Source organism: Macrosteles quadrilineatus, unplaced genomic scaffold (genome assembly GCF_028750875.1).
Source record: "Macrosteles quadrilineatus isolate MER2022 unplaced genomic scaffold, UCM_ALF_1.0 Scaffold_5__1_contigs__length_97177068, whole genome shotgun sequence".
NCBI classification, from domain to species: domain Eukaryota; kingdom Metazoa; phylum Arthropoda; class Insecta; order Hemiptera; family Cicadellidae; genus Macrosteles; species Macrosteles quadrilineatus.
The window spans coordinates 22,285,134-22,310,490 of NW_026542598.1; the positions used below are offsets into that span (position 1 = coordinate 22,285,134).

The following is a 25,357-nucleotide window of genomic DNA, read 5'->3' on the forward strand; positions in this document are numbered from 1 at the left end:
ATATCACTCATTGCTACAAATTGTACTTATCACCAGCGTTTCACAATAAAAAAACACAGACAAAAATGTGTGTAAAAAACTCACTTGTAATTGTCATCTTCAACAAACTTTTGCAGTTCATCGATATATCGCACAGAATGCAAATATCTCTGGATATGTGGTAAAGGCAAGAGGTGAGGGTACTGAGACTGTTGTAGGTTTGAGACAATCCGTAAAATATTGTTCATCTTCAGCTTTCTTTGTTCAGGCTCGAGACCTCCCATGTGAGGGTGGGCCATATCTATGTAGACTAGATCCGTTAAAAAAACTCCTGAAATAAAAAAAAAGTTAAACATCAGTTAAACAAGGTAGATGTTTTAAAACAGTTAAATATGAGATGTGGCTGGAAACAAACAATCCTAATTTAAGGTGGAAAACATCGAGGAAGAGTTTAAATACAAGGTGTAGTTTCACTGTATGGCATAAGGCTCAAGTCAAAAATGTCATGCTTGACTCACCTCAAATACCCCTCAACATTCCAAAATGGTATAACAACCATAATCTAGTATGATTTATTTTAACGAGCAACAGTCAATGGATCCTTATTTACAACTACTACAGTGAGTACAGATGAAGAAGTGGCACTGATCTACAAAAACCAAAAAATGGGTAAAAATTTACGGGTTTAGAAACTTGTGACTTGCAGTTTTCGAAATAACTCGCGGTCTTGGCCCGATCGACGAAATGACTTTGCCTTCTATGTTCGCGGAACTATCGTGAACATCTCTCGCGAGAGCGGCAAAATCGCCAACGATCGGATCAAATCCCGTCCCGAAAAATTCCCGAATCTAACGTAATCCCGTCCCGAAAATCTGGAATATTTTTTTCCCGAAAATTTCCTGAAATTTTGGGACTTGTCCATCTTAAGATTGGATTTATAAAAGATTATAAATGTCTTCGTAGAATAAAATATTACTGTCTAAGTTTTGAATCTAAGCTAGCTCATATTGGAAGTATTGAATCCTAAAACATCAATGAAGGCTTTATTTCACTTGGACATGTTTTTAAGAAGAGTTTATGGTTAGACAAGGCCTGGAAGAAAGCCAAAGAAGAATCATATTCAGGACCTCCTTCCATTTTAAAATGGACAAAACCTTCCAGCCACATCTTGTCTTTACCTGATTTTATCAAAACTGAAACCGCTACGAATACACAATTTCCACTTTACCTAAATATGGAATACACGGCAGTTTCAAATTTTCCATGTGTTCTCGTAGATTCCTCCAGTTGTCAGTGTCAGAGAATACTTCAGCCAACTTATCAAAAGTACTCTTGTCCTTTTTTGATACAAGGTTCCATGTTTTTGTTAATCTGAAAGCACAATGCATAAATAAATGTATCTATCTAACAAGGAATTATATTACGCATGTCTTTTAATAATTTTTTAGTAACAGCATTTAATTTAACACAACAATGAGAGCATTTCTTGTTTTATGCATTCACAGATCATTAACAACACATGTTTAATACAACTTTTGAAGCTGATTTACCAGGACCATTTCTTAAGATGGACAAAGACAGTATTTCTATGGAATGAAATACATTACATTGTGATCCTGTAGTATTTTTGTAGTAGTATGTATGTTTGGGAAGCATTAGAAAAAAAATCATTCTTTTTAGGCTATGCTTTATCTTAATAAATTAAAGATTAATAATAAAAGGTGAGTGAAAGTCGATTTTAAAGCAGAATCGAGACGAGCCTAAATGCTGAAGTGATCAAATGCAAATATCTGAAACTGGGACACAAATCCTGTGATACTTTCATGTTCACAGAACACGTCTTTAACATATTTGTGATTAAAAAGTTCACCCTGGTCAGCCATCTACAACAAGTTAACATTTTCAAATTAATAAGTGAATTGTAAAATTTTTCTTACCTATAAACAGAAACACTTTGGAGAGCAGATACAACAGCAAACAGGGAATGAAAATTGTTCAGTTCATAGAGCCTTTTGCCAATTTTTATGAAGTGAGATAGTATTTCTGCTCTATGCTTTGGAGAAGTTCCACTCAACACTTCTTGGACTGTCCAAAAACTGACCTGCAATCATTAAACAAAATTTAAAAATAATAAACTGTGCGATAACCTTGAACCTTTTAAAAAAAATAAATTGGTTGAGTCGGTAAAACCATATACAAAAAGAATTAAATAGGTATAGACTGTCAGCCGTGCTGTGTTTACCATAGGTTCTGGCGCACTCCGCTGGGAGCGCCGTGTAGTTACTTAGAGCGTAGGCCGTAACTACATGGCACTCCCAGCGGTGTGCACCAGAACCTATGGTTACCGCAGCACAGCTGACAGTCTATATTTAATTATTTTTGTCTATGGTAAAACTCAGTCAAGATTCCCATTTGCTTTGGACAAAAACAATAACTATTTATGAATGACGCAAACATAGCACAGGCATTTAATTGTTCATTTAATCCGGTCCAAAAGGGTAAATGGTCTGAGTGAGTACTGAATCTTGCTTTCAATTAAGAATTTTACACTAAAAATATTTACTGTAGCTTTATATGGATCCATATCCTACTGCCCATAATATAAGAACTTTTATCAAACAGGAACCGCTTTGTGATGTACATGACGATCATCCATAATCCTTTATGACCCTCGGTTCATTTCATTGTGATTCATTAAGTGCAAAATTGTGTTTAGTAGTGTTCAGATTTTGTTTACATATACGGTAGACTACACTTAATTGAGTTAAAGTTATGAATTTTATATTTCAAGATCCAAAATACATTCAATTTCAAAATTTCACAAACCAATAACTCTTGAATAGACTGTAATTTTTTACTAGGTAGCCTAAATCATATTAACCTAAACCATTACACAATCCAATATTTTTGGTGGTTTCAACCAAGGCCACACTAAAAAAACAGGCCGTAATACTCGTCAAGCATGATGTCAGGATAGAAGACGGCAATGACGTAATGTTTGCCGTTTGTGATCAGCTGCTTGTTTTGGTACTTTCCTGTTAAAGGGAACATTCATTATTATTATCGATGATTTTTTTCTCGATATATCGATGTTTTTGTTTTCCGATCCATTACAAATTGACAACAACTAACTGATCTTGTTTAGGCTAAAATAGTCTGTTATATGGATTAAGAAATGAAACTGTTCTAAGCTAACCTAACATAACCAACTAAACTTGCTGTACCATTTAAAAAATTTCGTTTGGGTTTGAATATAAAAGGCAAGTTATAAACACGGCACTTTTGAATGTTACAGCAAGTTTGGTTAGTTATGTTAGATTATTTTTTCTAGAACAGTTTCATTTCATTAGTGTTTGTTGATACTGAACAATATTTTTCGTAGTTGTCAGCTGATATGTTTCAATTTGTTAATATTGACATATCGAAAAAAAATCATCGATAATAATGAATGTTCCCTTTAACAGGAAAGTACCCTTGTTTTAATCTTTCCTTGGAAAATAAATAACTACCTACGTCATTGCCGTCTTCTATCGTGACGTCATGCTTGACGAGCATTAAGTTACGGCCTGTTTATTTTAGTGTGGCCTTGTTTCAACAAAGTAAAATGCATTCAATTTTGATTCGAGATTCATACAAAATTTAAATAGTATGAAATTTCTCAGTTAAGATTTTAAACATTTGAGCAGTGACTATTAGATACAAGGGTAGCCATACCTGTAGTTAATTCTTAATATAAATAGAACCAAATTGAATGAGCCACTAACAGAATTAAGCTCTTGTCAAAATTATGTTTTCTCTCTTCGTTGTTGATACTTTGATAATTAATGTGGTATAAAGATACTGTAGTTTTGTGGTAAGGTGTTCTTTTAGTATGGCTTGGTGAAAAAGTCGGTGCATAGGGCAGAAATAATAATTGATATCAGCACACTTGCGGCTCAATTCAACAACATTTATTTCCATTATTCTTCCTTTAACACAAGGGGAAGGATAAGTCTAATTCTCTATAGTCAAACATTTGAGTGAGCCTATCTATTCAAAGCAAGCTCACATGGTTAAATCGTTTGGTAAACGCCACGACGTTGGGTGCAACGAGTAGTTTGTTCTTTTTGTTCCATGCACAAGACACCAGCTCGTCTGGAGTGATCTGAACAAAGACTTGAAGGTCGAGGAGAGTGAGTTGAGATGCAAAATCCTCCGCAGATACTCGTAACGCCTGCAAAAGAACAGATCTAGCTTTATATCGGTGTGGCGGATAAAAATCTCAATCTAATTACAGTTCTAAAGGATTTTTTTTTTCTTTAACCTATTAAGCCACAACGATTTTTCATAGATATACAGTAGAACTCCAGCTATTCAAACTTTAAACTAGGCCTATCCAAATCTCTTACAGAAAGATTTTTTTTAAATCTAAAAAAAGTCATAAGAAAAGATGTTAAAGGAAGCAGAAGTTGTGATCACGGAAAAATCGTCCATGGTGTTGTAGACATGATCATCGTCTCTGGCAATCGTCATCATCCCCTGGCTGCGATTGGGGTGAAAGTGTGGATTTTCCAATTGCAAAATCTTTGTAGACACGATCTGCGATTGGGATAGCAAAAGATTGGTTCAATTAGGCCTGTTTTCTATAAAATACCCTAAATTTTTGTAAAAATCCAACTATCAAAATGTTTGACTATCTGCTAATTGGTAGGTAGCAATTGGTCTGAATGACTCTGACTACTGAATGGTTCAACACCCAATTTGTACCAAGTAAAATGCTGTACTGAGGAAAACCCCTAGTATTAAGTTCTAATCTTGACTACCAGACACATGAAAGTGAAAGTGTGTTGGTATTACTTATGAATATGATGGCACATAAATATGCATGTGGGATACGCACAACGACCACGACGGACACAGCTCAACTGAATTTTTTTTAGTCAACTCAACTATTTATTGAACATGATTTTGAATTAAAAGTCTGAACATTTTAAAAATCAACTATGGAAGTGTATTCAAATCAATATGACTAATTTATTTAATGCAATTTATTAATTACTGAAATTCAATGAATTCATGCATGTTGTATTTTATCAAAAAGTGTCAAGTGTATGCCAATATATAATGTACGCTGAAATAATATAAGGTCCAAAAGTTCTAAATTTAAAAAATGGACTTACATGATTTTTGTGAACTGAAACCAGAAATAACCGTGGTGGTATATTTTGCTGAGTAAAAATCATTTTACCAGAAGGTGAATCAGATTGTCATTTTGCCCAGAACAAACAATAAACCTAACGAATAAATAGCTGTGGTATTACTAATATCGTTGTTTTGTCATGACAAATCTTTCTGATAGCACTCAGATAAAGCTTTGCTCAATTTTATCATACATTTGGTCAAAGTTGTCATTCTGTACAAATTAGATTTATAGTTCCTAGAAATCTATTAGAGGAAGTTTAATGATGTGTTGATAAGTAAAAAATTAAGACTTTGGAGTTGTTTAAAGGAGCGAAAATTCCAATACTTAAGTCTTAACATGATTTGTGTAAAGACTTCTAGGAACCAATAACTAATTGATTTTTTAAACCTTGAACACATAAATTTGCAAAGAAGAAACAAACTGAATTTCTATTGAAGATATTTATTTTAAACTAGCTGGCCCGACAGGTCATCCTGTCCTAATGTGGTTTTATGTCAAATGCTCGTTCATTTTCAAATCAAATCAAATCTTTTTATTGTCTTTCAGCTCTACAAAAGCAATTGACATTGTCAAATGGCATCTTGTCATTGAAGCATTAAACATAGTCATGGAATAAATAACAGGAACCTTGATCTTAAATAAATTATTTAAAAACTTATATCTAAAACTTCCAAGGACTTATCTACAGAGTAAAAACATTTTAATTTTAACCATGAATCAAGGACCGTTTTGAATTTTTTTATTGGAATCGTTATTGCAGAAGGGGGAAATTTATTAAAAAATTGTATACTAAGATATTTGTAGCTATTGTGTGTAAGTGTAAGTCTTGTAAGTAGTAAGTTGAGATGATGGCTATTTCTTGTGTAATGTTTATGTATGTCAGATCGGATGCTATACTGGTCTATATTCTCTTTTACGTATAATAAGCAATTTAAAATGTATAAAGATGGGTTAGGATATTTAGGGCCTTAAAATCTGCTTTGCAATCTTCCCTGGGCATTGTTCCTCTAATGCACCTGACTGCTTTCCTTTGCCATTTGAAAACGGTTTTGGCTCCTACAGAGTTACCCCATAAGAGAACACCATATTGTAGGTGAGAATGGAAAAATGCGTAATAACAATTTAGAATAATTTGTTCACTTACATTGTTCTTTAATTTGTTAAATAAAAATACAGTTTTAGCCAATTTACTACATAAAAAGTTTGTATGCTCAATCCAATTCAGCTTCTGGTCAATATGGATTCCTAGCAATTTTACTGATTTATTGTCAATTTGCTTCAAGATGAGCTCGTTCGCATCACTCAATCACATCCTGGTTGAAGTTTATTCGCTACGTTCACTCACCTTTTGGTTAAAAATTAACACATGTTATTGTATCTTACAGTTTAATGAAAACATTTTCCTCCAATGCTAATGTAAAGGCATTTTTTTTTTTTTAATCAAATTACTAAATTACAGTTGGACGGATTATAAATTTCCCCCTTATAAACCTTCCCCTGGCACTAAGGAACACACCAAAAAAAGAATCATCCAATCTGGTGCACTCTTTCTTGAGTTATGGAATACCGTCAAAAAAGGGATTCATTTTTATTACCAATTTATTACACATTTTTGGAGATAATTATCTTTTGACAATACACAGCTAGACAATCAGTTTTCCAAACAAAGCTCCTGTTATTGAATTTTCCCAATCTCCCAACCACACAGTAGACAATCGACAATAAATACCAGAGACTAACTGGTAATTAATTTAGGTACTAAGATTTGTGGACAATTTTTTTTTTTTTCGCTCGTATCTACGCCAGTGGCATTTTTGAAAAGAAGTCAAATACTTTTTAGGGAAAGCGGTCCGAACCCATTTAAGTTTTGTGACTACTGTTCATACCTAGGCCTACTGAGCTTTGTGAACAACTTCTCATTGTTTCCAAACAAAACTTCTGTTGTTTCCCCACCCTCAGACACCACACAGTGACTAAACTGTTCAACCGTGTCACACAAGGCATGTAGGCAGTCAGGTTACCAGCCTCAGATAATGGATTCCAAGCTACCTGATGCAACCTGCCTGAGGTAGCCTACCTGCCGACTGGCCTCATGCTAAAGCGCCTTTAGCAACAATACTCACCTCCAAGACAAGTTGGTCCATAGACCGCAGAGACACCTGGGCTGGTAAACTCTGTGATTTGCTGTTAGATTGCGACTGGACTCCTGTGGCACTGGAAAAAGTCAAGTTCTTGTGTTATAGGGAGATCACCAGTAATGAGAAAGTTTACAAATAATGCCAATGGACCTACTTTTGGGAGCATGTGGTTCTACAGTAGCCTCGATAGACCGATCTATGGTTAACATCCGTGTTAGGCAACTACACAACAGTCTGCTTCAACTGAACAGAGGACCTCAGACTTTGGCCATTACGCAGTTAAGAGAAGAAATCACCTTAGCGGCCTTGTACAGTAGATGGTCTCGCCAGCTGAGCTTACTGTCTAACATGACACAAAGTACTTGGCGGCACAAACAGTTTGGACCGACGTCCCCCACCTTCAATGGCACAATGGTGTAAAACCGCTTTTTGGTCAGAATCACAATCTTGGTTTTGCTTACAGTGAGCGAAAGACTGTGATCTGCCAACCATACTTTGATTGTAAACATGATTCGGTACAGTTTCAGCTCGGCCGGCTCAGTGCTACAAGCAGCTAACAATGCTGAATGTCATATTGCCACGGCATCAAACTTCTCATGATATTCGACAGTGTAACTGGAATTTAAAACCTTGTTCGGTAGCTATTAATAATTAGTAGGAATACACAGGATGTCCAAAAAGTCCCGAGTAGGTTAAATATTTTTCTAATATTTCAAATAGAACTACAAAACTTTGCACAAAAAAATCTATTTTATCACATATTCAGTGATCCGCTCCTTCCTCAGGGGAACGGGCCACTAGGAGTCAGATGAAAATCTTAGTTTTGTAGCTCTATTTTCAATATTTCAAAAAATATTTAACCGACCCATGACTTTTTGTTTTTGGACACTCTGTACAGTTTGGCCAAAAATTCTGTGCACGCGGACAAGTTGCTACTAGCCGAACTAAAACATATGGGTGACAGTCATTGGCAGAGCTGGGAGTAGGGGTGAGTCAGTTACACTGAGTGACAAAGAAGACACAAATGTTTTCACAAAAGTACCCCCGCCAACACCTCACCAAGACCCGACCAGTTTTGGGCACGTGTACAGAAACTTTGGCCGAACTTTATTGTGGAATAGACTTTGTAGTTAAATTATAGCCTATGTTACAAATCTAACTTGAAGTGAAATATTTACCCGAGATTGTCATAACAAGGCAACGCTGTACTGATTGATTCCGCAGTTGAAGTGCGAGAGATCTTCTTTGGAGAGATCTTATTCGGAGTATTTTTAGGAAGTGTCACAGGCTCAATGTCACAATCTCTTGTCTTTTTTTCATGTTTCTCCTGAAAAAATAGGCCTAACCTGTATTGTTGTTCACCAAGAACATACTAGAAATGCATACGTCATTAACTTTAAAAACAAAAAAAAACTACTAAAAGAACACAAAACCAATGGATTATAATTTACAAGTATTTTGGGGCTAACTCACATGATTCAACACATTCAAATCTGGGTTAATAGTCCAGTCAAGGAATGAGGTGTAGAGTGCGTGAGCAGTTAACTAAGCGATTCCTTCAGAAACTTGTTCAGGGGGCTTAGGGTGTTAACATACCAAAAGTCCTGACTCCTAGGTGGTGAGCCAGGGGGTGGAGGGGGGGAAAAGGGGAGGAAAAAGGTACGCATTTTGGGTTTTTTGATTATATCTCGAAAACTATCAACTTTTTGTATACTATAGTAAATTATAAAATTGAAGAAGATTAAATTTTCTACAAGAAAAGTATATAATGTGTTTATTTTGGTTCAACAGATTACGAGTTATAACTTATTTAATTGATATCTTATTAAAATACTCCTTCCATAAGAAATACATGTAAATTAGTATGCGAAATGGGGCGAATCCTATCCGCCCAAAGGAAATATAAATGATATTCTGGAAATCTTGACAAAATTTCCAGTAATTTGACACTTTAATCATTAAAATTGATCCAAAATTAAGGCGAGGGCGAGGTAACAAAATGTCGACTTTTGGTGTTTTTTTATTGGAAATATAAAAAAAAACCTTAAATCATCCCATTTTTAAACGCTCACCCTCGCTTTAATTTTTGACAAAATTTCATGATTTAAGTGTTAAATTACTGGAAATTTGGTCAAGATTTCCAGAATATCAGTTATATTTCCTTTGGGCGGATAGGATTCGCCCCATTTCGCATACTAATTTACATGTATTTCTTATGGAAGGAGTATTTTAAAAAGATATCAATTAAATAAGTTATAACTCGTAATCTGTTGAACCAAAATAAACACATTATATACTTTTCTTGTAGAAAATTTAATCTTCTTCAATTTTATAATTTACTATAGTATACAAAAAGTTGATAGTTTTCGAGATATAATCAAAAAACCCAAAATACGTACCTTTTTCCCCCCCTTTTCCCCCCCTCCACCCCCTGGCTCACCACCTAGGAGTCAGGACTTTTGGTATGTTAACACCCTAAGCCCCCTGAACAAGTTTCTGAAGGAATCGCTTAGTTACCTGCTCACGCACTCTACACCTACTTTTGGATCATTCATTGACTGGACTATAAACAACAGAACCCATCTGATACATACAGAAGATTGGCTACAACTGGAAGACAATGACTAAAAACAAAATTTTCCAAGGATCTCCAAACTCAATTTTAATTAATCAAGAGTACAATCATGACCACAATAAATATTAGTATGCTTAGTAAAACTGCATGGTAAAACTTTCCAATAATATTAACAAAAAAAGTATTTACATTTTTATATCAAAACTCTTTGCAAAGGTTGACTGATCATGCCTATTACCAATTAGGTTGAAACGATGTTACCTAATTTCATTAGCTGTGATTACAGCAGACTCCCAATTGTCTACAGGTGGATTAATCACGCTGCAGATTCAACACTATTGTAAAAAATCAAAATATACCTTATGTATTACCATTGTAAGTTGAATGTAGGTTATTCAGCAGATCACAAAATGTTTAGAGTTGGAAGGCCCACGTTACAGTTAGATTATAACTTATTATAGCCTTTGTTTACTTCACTGACCACTGAATCAGTCACTGTTTACTGCCAATAAGTAGCTACTAAGTTACATTTAGTATGTGTTTTAATTGTTGCCATTAAGTTTACTAATTTGTTTTATAAAATAGACATGTTCGAAACAAAGTTAAAATACATGAACACTGTATTTAAAATGTTTTTACTACACACTGTTTTTACGAACTGCCCATGCAAGGATTTCGTCCAGAAAACTAATCAAATGGGGTTCATGACTTATAACTATACTGTAATGAGTTTTTACCGGACACCAGCTGAATAATTTTGGCAATGAGTGGTTATAAACAAAAACATAACCTCTCTTAGAGGTTATGAGTACAGTAGAGCCACTGATATCCAGCCTTGATTTTAACGGTCTCCTCTTTATCTGACCCCTTCTAGGAAGCCAATAATAAATAGTTTTCTCACAGCTTGCAGACGTGTAGATGCAAGCACTAGTCTTTGTGACTTGAGAGTTCTTACTATTTATCTGTTTGTAAATAAATTTTACTGTGTCACTCAGTTGAGCTAGTTGGCCTAACCTCTGAACAGTTGGTTGATTGTTTTCAAAGTGGGGTTAGTACAGTCATAGACAAATAGAATAAATATAGACTGTCAAAGGAAGGTTCCGGCGCCCACCACTAGGGTTTGCCGTGTAGTTACGGCGCACACCGCTGCAGGCGGGGAGCGCAGGAGCCGTATGCGACCAGCAGATGCTGCAGCAGTGTGCGCCGTAACTACACGGCAAACCTAGCGGTGGACGCCAAAACTTCTGCTAACCGCAGCACAGCTGACGGTCTATATTTATTCTATTAATCTATGGTATAGTACATTTAAATTGTTGTATTTTACAAAATGGATTAGATAGTTGATTAGAATTGTATGTACCGTACCAATCAAGTTCTAATGATCTACAAGGTAAATGTATTGCAATTTTTACCTTTATTGTGATGTAAAAGGTTATGGTTACCAGTAATAATATTTGTATGTTCATTACTTAACAACTTTAACCTACAAATTTATTTTTTTTATTTTTACAATGAATGAATGAATGAATGAATGAATTATTTCTTTATTCCAACAAAGTATATACAGAATATGTACTCAAATATTTAAAGGAGGAAAAAACATAAGTGAATTTAAGAATAAAATAAAATTAACCTTTACATTACATCTATGTTTAAAAAAGCGTACATGTTTATATGGAATAAGCCGACATGGGCAGCGAGCCTGTGCGTCGACTGTAGTTGCGTCAAAACATAAACATTAATAATCAAATGCAATAAATAAATAAATGACAGAAGATGTTTAAATGACAAACATGTTTATTATCCTAAAAATAATCGCAGAACATACTTGAACGATACTTTTAACTGCATATATTGATTACATAAATTATGATTAGGTATGAAATTGTCACTTTCATAGTAGGTTGGTTTATCTGGCCAGGGGGCTTTGTTCCGTGGTGGCCGGATATGAGGGGTTCTACTGTAGCGATTGTGGTGGGAATATATACTAAGGATTTGTACAGTTTTTTTTTTTATTGTTAAGGTAGTATGGCATAAAATACAATTGTACCACTCGTCCAAAATGTGTTTACCAGACTTGTATGGTAATCCCACATTCGCATTCGTCTCACAAAGGAACAACCACACTCATCCAGTGAACACCTAAGTTACTTTCAGGACTAGTAACGTATAATATTGGGCCTACATAAACCTTTTTTAGATTAACTATCTACATTCAAAGTCAATATTTAGTTTTTCGCGGGCATATTAGGTTAGGTTAGCATTCAATCCACAACCACTCCATATCATGGAATGAAGAGGCTACTGTATAGTGGTTCACCTCTATGAGCCGAAGAGTAGAGAGACTGTCGCAGGAGATGTCCCTTGACATCTCTGAATATTTCATTTTTGCCATGAGAGCACATAAGGAATTATTCCTAGAACAAAAGATAAATACAATACTATTACAAACAAGTTAATGCCTACAAGAAGTAAAACCAAAATAATTATTTTACATTGGGAAATCACTTTATATAACAGACTGCCTGGACTTTTTCCTTTACAAAGTCGGTTGGGTCTATATTTTTTCTATAAAATCTATTTTTTTGCAATTAATTAAGTTACACTAAGCCTATGTTTAATTAATCTATCTAGAATGTGTCACCAATAAATGGGGAGTAAATTTGGTAATAAATAATAATAATATTACCTTCTTCCGTTCCAAATGATTGTAGTTATTTACGACGCGTTTCGTCAGCACAGTGACATCATCAGGTATCCGCTATCGCTTCGTCTTGAATATATTAACATAAAACAGTCATTGCACAATACACAAACACACATTTAATACATTTAAAGACCGGTCGTTGTTGTCGTCGCGGTGGCCACAACTCACGTACGCACTGTTGACTGTTTTATGTTAATATATTCAAGACGAAGCGATAGCGGATACCTGATGATGTCACTGTGCTGACGAAACGCGTCGTAAATAACTACAATCATTTGGAACGGAAGAAGGTAATATTATTATTATTTATTAATAACTAACGTTCCAGTAGTAGGAAATGAATTCTAAATTTGGTAAGCCTAACTTAATTATCCTTGCTCCAGTGCTACAACTGAAAGAAAATTTAATCCAAATTAATTAATAGGTAAGAAACTTCATAGCCTAGGAAAAATATTAAGTGGATTTGGACTGAGCGTTTTCTATATTAATTTAGTTAAGGTTATCAATTATGTTAAGGTTAAGCAAGGGGTTTTTTTATGTTGTGGTGTTTATGTACCCCAGTGGCACTTTGCAACGTTTTGGTAATTATTTAGTACTAGTGTACCTGTTGCTCGAATTCGAGCAATTGTGAAGCATTACAGGCGTTATTTTAAAACGAATAACAGTCATAATTTCCGATGACTTTATAAGAGTCGACTCAAAGATTATGGAAATACTCAAGATGTACACAGCAGTTAGATATAATCAAAATATTTTGTGAATATCTTATCTTTTTTCAAAAGCTGACCTTGTTTTTTTCGTGTTTTCTACAAATTTTCCCCATTCATAGCCGCATTAGGTTGTCTATAATAACGAATATAAATGAAAAAAAAAACTAACATTTCTATTTCTTCTACTGTACTTGGTTGTGTTCTATGACTTTCCTGTTTCCATTGTTTGCAAATCGGCTCTTTCAATTATTGCTCAAGAAATGTAGCACAGTGTTAATTCAGTTTTATTTTTAGTATACCAAATTGCCCAGTATTTCTCACTTTTTTCCATTCTAATTTTAAAAATTACACCAACCAAGTATCGTCTACTACAGATGCAATACGCCAAAGAATATTGTCTACGTGCAATCTCCAAGAGGTGGTAAAAAAGCCAGAAACCAACCCATACAATAGATATAAGTTAACTCCATAAGAAATAATTTTAAGGGTTACTGTGATATTAGGATTTTCCACTAATTTGGTAATAGAACATTATATTGCAAAACATGGCACGATTCAGAAGAAAATCGATTTTAAAATCAGAAAAAACCATTGCAAATACTTAATTTTGACAAATTTAGTAAATCACAATTTAAATATTAACAGCTGTTTCATTCAAAAGTAGTGTAAATGTATGCATATGGTCGTAATGTAAACACATCTGAAGAGGGGACTTTAAAGGCCTCTGGGGCAGAGGGGACTTTAAAGGCCTCTGAGGGAATTTACCTTGTTTCTCTTTTGATGGCTCATCTACAGACTAAGACCTCTCTTTAGAGTCGTCTGCTGCATGATGTAAAAGTACTTAAGTTTGACAGTCCCACATTTAAAAGCGATTTTAAGTGGTTTTTTTTAATTTTTCTAATTTTAACTAATGTTAAAAGTGTTTATTTAAAGTCCACTAAATATTTTGAACAAACAATTTTGTAATAATATTTGTGTTTGATTGATTGTAGTACTGTATATTTGAGTCAAGCTTCATTGAGGTTATGGACAAAATCAAACTCGAAATTTGTGGAGTCTGTAGAAATTGTGTAAAAGACAATCACTCTGCAATTTATTGTGACGGGTTTTGTAGAAGCTGGTATCACTCTAAATGTGTTAATTTGACGGATATTGAATACAGTAAAATTGGTGACCTGGATTCGAAGGTTAAGTGGTTCTGTGGCTCTTGCTATACTAGGGTAGACCAGGTGCTTACAAAGATTGGTAATCCTGAAGAGTTTCTCAACCTAAACTCAATAGTAAGTAAGCTTGTCACCTTAGTTAATGGAGTTGCAAACGACAACCTACAACTTAATAAACGCGTTGACGATGTTTGTTGTCAAGTGAGGTTAGGTCTGAATCTGAATCCTAGGTCTGTCGACACTTCAAAAATTGACAGTGTTAGCGCTGTAATTGAGACTGATGAAACTGTAATACATCTTCCTTCAGAAGACCATTCTACTTTAATTGACCATTCTAACAGTTCAGTGAACCTTGTGACTCCTGCTGTTGGTGATCTGAATATAGGCCTAGACAAGCATTTTCCACCATTGCCGACAAAGACAAAGGTCAGTGCTCGGGCTTCTCCTTCTACTGATAACTGGCAGACACATGTATCCCGAAGGAACAGACGCAAGTCCCATAGGCTTGTACCAATTATAGGCACCAAGTCTGTGGATGTAGGTTCTGTCGCTAAAACTAAGGTTAAAGCCGTTGAAAAAAAGACGTGGATCTTCCTATCTCGTATAGCCAATGATGTAACCAAGGAAGATATTGATAATTACATCTCTGATGATGGAATTTCAGGTGAGTCTATTCTTCTAAAGTCGAAGTTTGATAGGCCTTATCGATCTTTTAAAATAGGTGTCCAACCTGCGGATGCAAATAGACTTTTACAGGCTGACTACTGGCCTAAGGGTTCATTGGTCAAGGAGTTTGAACAAAAATTTGTCCCGAGACTCAAGCCTCAATTCGTACAATCACGCACTTTTTTAGGGAAGATGCAGCCCCGTCAAACTCAATCCTAGGTTATGGGCCTGAAATCTTGCCTAGTACGGGAAAATCTGCTAGTAGCCTGCTTGTGTGTGCTATAAATGTGCAATCTATACGTAATAAAATTGCTGAACTTGAAATACTTTGCTGTCAACTGGACATTGATGTGCTTTGTGTGTCTGAACATTGGTTGTTAGAGGCAGAAACTGCATACTACTCTAGAATCAATAGCCTTGACCTTGTATCTTGTTTTTGTCGAAAAACCCCTTGGGGGGGGGTGTGTCAATTTACATTAATACTAAATGGAACTACTCTTTGTTAGACTTAAGTGAGTACTGTGAAGAACTGCATGCAGAATTTACAGGTATAATCATCTCTAACTTGAATCTCATTGTTGTCACCATGTATCACTCGCCTAGTGGTAGTTTTGAACGCTTTTTTTATCTACTTGACATGTGTCTAGTTTATTTAACTTCCCTGGGGTTAGATATTATAATCGGCACTGACCACAATGTGAATATACTCAACCATCCAAGTGAGGCCAGTGATTTCAGGAACATTCTCCGCAGCCATGATATATTCTTCAGTGTCAATGAACCAACCCGTGGTCTATCTCCTTTAGACACTGTTCTTACCAATCTTGATAGCTGGAGATACATGGCCCATGTAAGTGTAGATCAGATATCTGACCACAAACATGTTTTTTTTAAACTAGATCTACCTGAAGGTGTATCCAAACATGGTCTGCAGGAACCTGACTACTTAAATAATCCTGTCAAAACTGTAACTTACAGACAATTTAATGAAAGTAACTACTGTTACTTTCAATGTGTATTGACTGATCTGGCAGTAAAGTGGCTCTCTGAAATAGAATCATTTAATGCTGAACAATCCTTTGACTATTTCTTTGATAAGTTCAGAAAAGTTTTTGACTATTGTTTTCCCTTAAGAAATAAAACCTACAGGACTGTGCCTCCAGCCAATGCAAATGCTGGGTGCAGTGTAAACAACTGGTACACACCTGAACTCTCTGCCTTTAAGAACTTTATCCTAGGTATCAGTGACTTATGCAAGAGTAACCCACAATTGCTGCCCTACCTCCGTGATCTCAGGAAGCATTATCGTTTGAAGGTAAGGGAGGCGAAGCAATTTGCTACTGCTACTGCCATTGCTACATCTCCAAATGCATGCAAGGCTGCCTGGAACTACATCAATAGGCATAAAACCCCCACTACTGTTCCTGCTAAAGACTTTTGCACTGCTGATGAGTTTAATTCATATTTTCTTGATTCTGTTGATGAATTAATCCTCTCTTGTAAACCTGATCCATCTGTTCCTTATGATTGCCTTAATTCTGTTCCATTTGTTCCCACTAATTTTTCATGGACACCTGTTACTGTTGATAAGCTGCTTAGAGTAGTCAGTAGCTTTAAATCCTCTAAGAGTCAAGATTTTTATAACATGTCTGTTGAGCTTTTAAAAAGATGTATCTATGTAGTTGCGCCAATCATTGTAGATATTGTAAATAAATCTCTGAGAGAAGGAGTCTTTCCTGAGGCTCTGAAGATTAGTAGGACTGTACCTGTGTACAAAAAGGGACCAAAGGACAGTACTGTAAGTTACAGACCAATATCTATCATCCCCATCTTTGGTAAGGTGCTTGAAGCAGTCATGTTAGAGCAGCTGTACAGCTACTTTGAGAGGCATCGCCTTATTGTGCCCGCTCAATTTGGCTTCCAAAAAGGAAAGTCCACCGTTCAGGCTGTGGACTGTCTTGTTCAAGAAATCTTAAATGGTCTAGAGATTAGAAATTCTACTTCCGTTATAATGTGTGACCTATCCCGCGCTTTTGACTGTGTGTCACATAGTCTCCTGTTGTCAAAGCTCGAAAGGTACGGGGTACGAGGCGATGCTCTCTCACTGATTAAATCTTATCTTGAAGGGAGGTCTCAAGTTGTGACTTGGAATGGTAACTCTTCCAGTCCTCTGATGGTGAACAATGGAGTCCCGCAAGGGTCTATTATGGGTCCCTTCCTTTTTGTAATCTCAATCAATGACTTGTATCACAGTGTTGCAGGCAATGTCCTGCTATATGCAGATGATACAACTCTCTTTTCTAGTCACTCAGATTTTTCTGTATCTAAAGTTGCTGTGCAGGAATTATTAGATGTAGCTTCTATCTGGTTTCGCAACAATAAATTATGCCTGAACCAAGCCAAAACTCAAAACATCACTTTCAGTCTTTCTAGGGAACTGAGGAAAGAAAACACTGTAAAGCTGCTGGGCTTCACCCTTGACCCTCAGCTTGATTGGAATGATCATATTGAAATCCTGTGTGGTAAGCTAAGTCGTGTAATCCATTTGCTCAGACGGTTGAAGGCTGACATGCCATTTGAATTTGTTCGACTTGCGTACTTAGCTTTTTTCCATGCTCATATTCTGTATGGCACTAGGCTCTGGGGTCACTCCCCTGGAGTGCAAAAAGTCCTCAAACTACAGAAGAAAGCTGTCAGGGTCTTGTGTGGAGTCCATCAGCTTGAGCATTGTAAACCTCTGTTTGTTCAGCATGGTATAATGCCTGTACACAATGTATTTATTTACCAATGCCTGTTAGAGATTAAGAACAATGAATCAGCTTTTCCATTGGTTAATAATGTTTATCATTATAGCACTAGGAACAATGAAAATATTTTTAGAGATAGAGTTAGACTAGATTTAACTCTCAACTGCTTTCCTGTTGCAGGAATAAGGTTCTACAATGCCTTACCCATAACTGTAAGACAACTCTTACCGAACAAGTTTGCGACCACACTAAAAGCTTGGATGCTTGCCAATCCTTTCTATTCCATAAAAGAGTTTTGGAATGCACAGCTTGTTACTATTGGGTTGAACCCACAGTAGTCCAGTAGAGGTATTACAAAAATGTAAATTTATTTATTTTTCTCTGCCTTGCATGGCTTGCAGCATGTAGTTTTCATTTTTTTTTTTATTTTTAGTTGCATGCATTGCTTTGTATGTTTATATTGATTGAGATCCTGCATGTTTTTTTTTCAGCTTTTAATTTAATTTTGTTAGTCAAGAATGCTAGAAGAAGCTTGGCATGTTATTTATTATTTATTGTATTGTTGACGTAGCCTATTGTCCTGTATGCACTGAATGGCCTAATAAATCATTTGAATCATTTGAATCATTTGGACCCCTACCAAGTTTCTACGCCCAGCCTTTCTCTGTAATTAGCTGTGACAAAACCCCGTTTTTCCTCCATAAGAATAACATGGGATGGGAATTTAAAGGCCACTGGGGCAGAGCCCCAAAGGAATTTACCACATTTCTCTTTTGATGGCTCATCTACAGACCAAGACCTTTCTTTAGAGACCCCTACCGAGTTTCTACACCCAGCCGTTCTCTCAAATTAGCTGTCACAAAGAAAAACAGTTTCAAATTAATATATAGATAGGGTGCCTCCAAACAAATATTTAATTTTGATGTCTAACTTTATAGTTGTTTACCTCCTGAATCCAAATATAGGCCTACCGGTACCATTATTTGCAAGCATTTTTGAAATAGTAATTTTAAGTGTTTTTCTCAGGAATTTAATTTTACAAAAACAGTCTGCAGGTGACATAAACTAAGTTAACAACTTGATTCATTATAACCTAAACTTTACCTTCCTAATCTAACCTAATTTTAAAACACTTAATGCAGTCACGAATTCACATAAAGGTCGACCTACCATCCTGACATGCCTAAATAAGAACTACATGTAATTAGTCCACTAGTCCATCTATATCTCCATAATGTGACGAAATTACTTTTATAGAAAACATTATTGACTACAGAATCACTTGAAATGTTTTAGTTATGTTTAATCAACGAAGTTATTCTTCTCATCAACCATGTTACTCTCTTCACTTAACCTTAACTTGTGACGGGAGTTTCTTATCGTGTGGTTGAAAAGAGTCAGCCGCAGGCTTAGTTAACCCACAGTTCATTCCAATTGTAATGTTATACATCCTACCTTGTTTATTGTAATGTTGTATAGTTTGATGGTGATATCTTGAGAAATATTCATCAGCGGTGAAAAATAATGGTATATTTGGATCCAGGAGGTAAAAAACTATAAAGTAAGATATCAAAATTAAAATTTTGTTTGGAGGCATCTATACTAAATAAATACCTACCAACATTTTTTGTAAGGGAGCGGTCTAAACATCCGGTCTTGTTACTATCTAATATCAACCTCTTAATAGCATAATTTAATCGATAGCTAAAGTTAGTGACAAATGGCTTCTGGGTCTGGTAAGATAAGGATTTTGCTTTTGGGGAGTGTTGCAGGACGTCCAATTATATAACTTAAGCCAGTGCCACGACATAAAAGTCATTAGGCCTACCGGTATACAATAACAGGTTAAATTACCTGTGTCCGCCAGTCGATCCTTGTGCTGTGTCCTATTACAGGATATGCATTTCGGCAGAATAAATTGCCATCATCAGTCCTAATATAAGATCTTGATCTTCCCCGTAGGGTGCGTCTTGAAGTTTTGGAACACGTACACGAACTTATCACTTATATACATTACGAATAAAAGACAAATACACTGTAGGCCTACTTTTATTTTATTTACTACGGACATGTAGACGCGCGTCGGTCGTGTGTCGAGTCTCGACTCAACACACCGAAGACACATGGTTGTTTCACAGCTTTAACGAAGGAAAAGAAAGGGTCTTTCTTAGACATCTTAACATTCCTACGAAACAGATACCGGTACTTAACTTATTTAGCAAAATGATACGATAAATTTTCCCCTTTTATGCCAGTTCCCAATGATTTTTTGAGACATCTCCATGAAGATTCAATTGTCTGGGTATGAGCAGAACTTACTTAATTGGATCCACGAAATTTCTACTATGGTTGACTGAGAAATGGTTATAGGTCTTAACCGAGATTTAATGTAGGCTACTAATCCAAAATATGATTTCCATAGGTCTGTTACCATGGTTGTGCCAGGTTTCACATAGTAATCCTTGATCTTGCATCCATTTGAAACAATTTTCAGGATTACCTACATCATATAGGCCCTACTCTAAGTTAAATTTCCGATTATTCGTGGTGAAGTTCTTTAAAAATGACTTTACTTAAGTTATACAAAAACTATTTTAAAAATAAACAAAAATGTAAATTTTAAAACAAAAACAATGCAATAATCGACGTATAAGTTAGAATACCGCAATCGAAATAGTGAGTAGGCCTAGGCCTAAGTTAATCATAATATCGATGAATCGATATCGGCTGCACTTTAACTTGACGTCCTACACTCATTCGAATGAAAATATCGATCGATATATCGATTGCTTCATTCGATATATCGTTTGGTTAGTTAGGTAAGGTTAACCTAACCTAACTAACCAAACGATATATTTAATGAAACAATCAAATGAAAATATCGAATCGAAAAAACAATCGAATGAGTGTAGGACGTCAAGTAAAGTGCAGCCTCGATATCGAATAATCGATCAATATTTTCATTCGAATGAGTGTAGGACGTAAAGTAGAGTGCTGCCTTTAGGGCCTAGGCACGAATACTAGAAAAGACCCGGTATGGATCATTAACATCAAAAATGACGTTTTTGGCCCGAATGTAAACAAATCCATATGTTAATGTAGTATAGGGGGTTTGTTTACTTTCGGGCCAAAAACGCTATTTGTTTATGTTTATGATCCATACCGGGGCTTTTCTAGTATTTGTGGGCTTAGACCTATGAAGTTTATCAGAGTGTATATTGGGCCAAACAGATAGTCTAATGTGTGGTAATGACAGTTTATATAGCGTGTAAAATAGTAGGCCAAAACACCATAACTGAGCTAGGTAATTGTTAAATGGATAATAACAAAGAGCATTACAAAGATAAAGACTTACCTGTGGGTAGTTGAAAACGTTATTTAAATGTTACAGGTCGTATCGCCAAACACGCAGCTTAACTTACATACAAATCTGATCTCTAACTGGACCCATAATCTTACTTACTTATTAAGGCTAATTAATTAATTAAATGAAAGTATGTAGTCACGTGACCAAAGTACTTGCGGGTATGAAAACTAAAATAGGCCTATATATCTCGATAAAAGGAAGTCTTCGACAACCATAACAGTTAACAGTTTATTTTACACAGAGACAAGACGTCAAGACGACAAGACGAAATCGAAAATTCTTCCTCCTGCCTAGGTATACAAATTAATAAAACACCATCTGTTGATCTGTTCTGTTCTGAATATTTTTCCGCTTTAGTGCATACTTACTGTTTTTTTTTTTCAATTTTCTATTTCAAATTGTTTTTGATGTCTTTGTCCCAACAAAAAGACCAAAAAATACAACACGACTATACAAACGCGTTGATTAAGTACACTTAACGCGAATACATAATAAAATAACATAAATTAACTTATTGTCTGATCAATAAACAGAAGCTTATGCTCTTTTTATAAATCATCTTAATTCAAACTTGTATTGAAATAATTTTTTATTACTGTATTTACATTTTAGAATGCCTATTGTCTTACATTATGTGAAACAAATTTACATTTTGTATACATTTCGTATTATTAATATTAGATGAAAAGAAAAAAGGCAACCCATACCTTTAATTATAAAAATTATAAGATTGCCGTCATTGCCGATAATTTAGAATAATGACGATGACGATTGTCGATGGATGGGTACAAGCATAGATTAAACATACTCCTCAAGGAGTATGTTTAATCTATGGTACAAGTACAAACAGGACCGCATCTAGTGGTTTAGGGGGGGGGGTTTCAGGAGGGGGTTGTTTGGAACCATTTGTAAGCCCCGGGAGGTTCAAGTTGTGTTTATTTATTTATTTATTCATTTAACGGTTACAACCAATACAGTTAAATACATTGTTGTGCATGCTTAACAGTAACAAATAAACTGATCAAGAGTGAATACATGGACGGCTGTTCAATTATGTTATACTCTAAATAAATAAAAAGTGACAAAGATTGAGTGCAATAGAGTACCTAACAATAAATAAATATTCTCAGAATAAATAACAACTAACAATGAAAAATTAATAACAGTGAGTAACAATTAATAAATAACAACAGTGAGTAACAAATAATAAATAACAACCCTTGTGTTGTTGTTACAGCTGTTTTGTTTAAATGTACAGAAATAGATTTTTAATTTATATTGTTTTGGTTTAGTTCTATATGTTTTATTTTCAATCTTTTAATGTTTATAAATTTAAATGAATGATTTTCGAATTAATTAGCTGGTGTCACCCTGATGCCTGCCATGTTATCTTTGGGACGTCTGGCACTAATAACAACACTACTTGCGGACGTTGGAAATTCTACCAGGCCACGGTCTGGAGTTAAAAGTAGCCGTGGCAGTGCTGCGGTTAATTTGTTCTTGCGTCCACCCATGGACGGATTTTCCTTCCACTATGGCGTCCACCGCTAGGCTAGGTAGCCGCACACCGCTGCAGCGTCTGCTGGTAGCATATGATGAGGAGCCGACTTCCGACAGTGCCGACGACCAAGGCCACACTAAAAAAAACTTTTTAGTTTTTTTAGTGTGGCCTTGTGACGCCGGACGGCAGTAAATCACACACTGAGCACGCTCTAACGGCACATCATGGAACCTTCCTTTGACAGTCTTTATTTTATTTCAATATGATTTTACTAAACCAAAGTTTAGTATTTTTTTTTACCAGTACAATGTACAGTAACAGTAAAGCCAATAGGAGTCACAATAGGCTGTTTAGAGTTCACTCTCGTACTCCAGCCGGTACGATGTCATAGCTTATAATGTCATAGCTTATAATTGCGAATTTGTTGCATAGCTTATAATCTTGAAAATGTGGCATAGCTTATAATGGAAAATTTAAATTGTTCCATAGCTTATAATCGTAGAAATGTGGCATAGCTTATAACGGTTTTCTTAAAATGTGGCATAACTTATAATGGCATAGCTCAAATGTGCTGCAGCTTATAAAATCTCGTTTGTTCTATAGCTTATAATTTTAAAAACGTGGCATAGCTTATAACGCGCGGGAATTACGTCATAGCGGATGGGACAGCTGATCTATCCTGAGTAGACAAAAAAATTATCGTGCAATGGTCCTCAAATTATCGTATGGACTAGCAGCCGCTACTCGGCAATAAGAAGTCGCGTTAAGTGCAGCCAACGTAGCAAAACCAAAAGTATTTCAAGTTTTTTTTACTCCTGGACGACATATGTTATAGATGTATATATTAAATGGTTTTTTGTTGAATAATGGAATAATTTTTTGTATCTGCTGTTTTACTTTAATTATGTAAGCTGAAATATATTATCATAAGTTTAATATTGCTCGTGTTGCTTATTTATGCTATGGATGATAACTATTGTATAGGTAATATTTATTTTTTAATATTGTGTAATACCGGTGTAAAAATACTTTTTCATAGATAAAACCGTAGACTATGCAACATAAGTAGACTTCTCGTCCCATTGTTGATTTTGAAGCTTGTTTTTCGTTTCTATTTCATGTACGTCGACACTGATCGCTAGTGTAAACGAAATCTTGTTTCTATTATATTAGGGTAATTTTATGATTTTTGTGCTTTACTGTTTGGTTATATAACTAGGAGACCAGATATTTTTATGATAAGATAGTTTTATTTGGTTAAATTAGGTTTTAAATAACTGAAATAACAATTAAGAAACATATTGTAAAAGAAATACAACCTCTACAGTTGGCATAGAATAGCAATAAAATTGGCTTCAGCTTTTCAACAAGAATAACAAATCTTCTAAGGGACTTGATGTTTGATCTACGATCAAAACATATTTAGTAGATTTGTCATACTTATGGAACAGCTTAAGCCCAAATTTTAGTTTTATTTCTGTACGGTGCAATGTAGATTATAGAGGTCATGTTTTGTTTACAATTTGTTTCACTGTTTACGCCTTCATTTAGCCAAATAAAACGATCTTGTCATGTAGCGGTCAGTGTCACAGGACAAGCACTACAAAATAGTGCAACCCCCATTCCTGTAAACATTAGAAGTTAATGCAACTTTTCTGTTAAAAAGTAACCCAAGCATGATTTTTTATTGCAAGAAAAATTAAAATATTCTTCCCAAAGATCGGAAACATACGTTTGACAATAGTTTTGTCCATTGATGTAATTTCTAATATCAAAAATGGTATATCCAAGTATTTATAAACAGTACTAAAATTCTAAAATCCATACTGAACTCTACGTCATTAGCAAAACTTGACACAAGAAGGCACTTAGTTACCAAAATAGTCATAATGTAATGTAATAAGGAATAAGTAATAATTTCATTTAAGATTTTATTTGTATTGATCAAGTGATTCAGTACTAAGTAAAAGTGTAAAGAAAAAAACAGATTTCTAACAACATATTTAATATAAAAATATTCAAATATATTTTTACTCGTAAATACTCTCAAATACCTCTCGACTGACTGGTTCTTTACAAATTGGTTGCCCCTGGGTTGGAAGAACTAAGTGAACAAAAATATTACAACAGAGCGTTGGCAGTGGAAGCTTGATGTTAAATAAAAATTTAGTGGGCCCTGTGGAATAAAATTACCCCCAGAAGTCCTTAGGGGACGTTCTTGGTAGTGTTTAGTTCTTCCAAGGCTGAAAACAATCTTAAGACTACACTGACTCTACCTTGCACACTACCACACTAAACTTAGTGTTGCACCCAAGGTGTATCTTTTGTAGTGGATTCTTATTGGTTATAATTACGACTCTTTGAAAGAACTATATTTATGCTAGGATTGAAATACGAAAGGTTAATGATAATCAGTAAATAAATCACAATTCCATATATTTAAAAATAACTTCAGTGGAGAATATAATTATATTATAACGATGACACAAGGTGATGTGTTATGAAATGTATGGCCTTTTTACCCTAATATAATTGCCATTAATGTTATCACTACTATACAGGGTGTTTTTTTTTTTTAACCTGCATCTTTATTAATGTAAAAACCGCAAGATAGAAATATGC

At 35.1% G+C, this 25,357-nt stretch overlaps 2 protein-coding genes across 2 annotated transcripts in view; one reads left to right on the forward strand and one right to left on the reverse strand.

Moving 5' to 3' along the window:
- LOC128995471 (ras-specific guanine nucleotide-releasing factor RalGPS2-like) overlaps window positions 1-21,459 on the reverse strand; it is a 35,240-nt gene extending 13,781 nt beyond the window's left edge. The window contains exons 1-8 of the mRNA XM_054420490.1: window positions 21,223-21,459; window positions 12,195-12,291; window positions 8,478-8,626; window positions 7,285-7,375; window positions 4,028-4,192; window positions 1,917-2,080; window positions 1,208-1,350; window positions 85-310 (exon numbers count right to left, since the gene is read on the reverse strand). Of these exons, the coding sequence (XP_054276465.1) occupies window positions 85-310; window positions 1,208-1,350; window positions 1,917-2,080; window positions 4,028-4,192; window positions 7,285-7,375; window positions 8,478-8,626; window positions 12,195-12,269 (1,013 nt within the window). The 5' untranslated portion in view covers window positions 12,270-12,291; window positions 21,223-21,459. The remainder of the gene's footprint in view (window positions 1-84; window positions 311-1,207; window positions 1,351-1,916; window positions 2,081-4,027; window positions 4,193-7,284; window positions 7,376-8,477; window positions 8,627-12,194; window positions 12,292-21,222) is intronic.
- LOC128995472 (uncharacterized) lies at window positions 12,579-18,205 on the forward strand. The gene is made up of 4 exons (XM_054420491.1): window positions 12,579-12,628; window positions 14,685-15,118; window positions 15,768-17,873; window positions 18,048-18,205. Exons 1-4 carry the CDS (start codon window positions 12,579-12,581, stop codon window positions 18,203-18,205), a joined length of 2,748 nt encoding a protein of 915 aa, XP_054276466.1.
- Window positions 21,460-25,357: the final 3,898 nt, after the last annotated feature.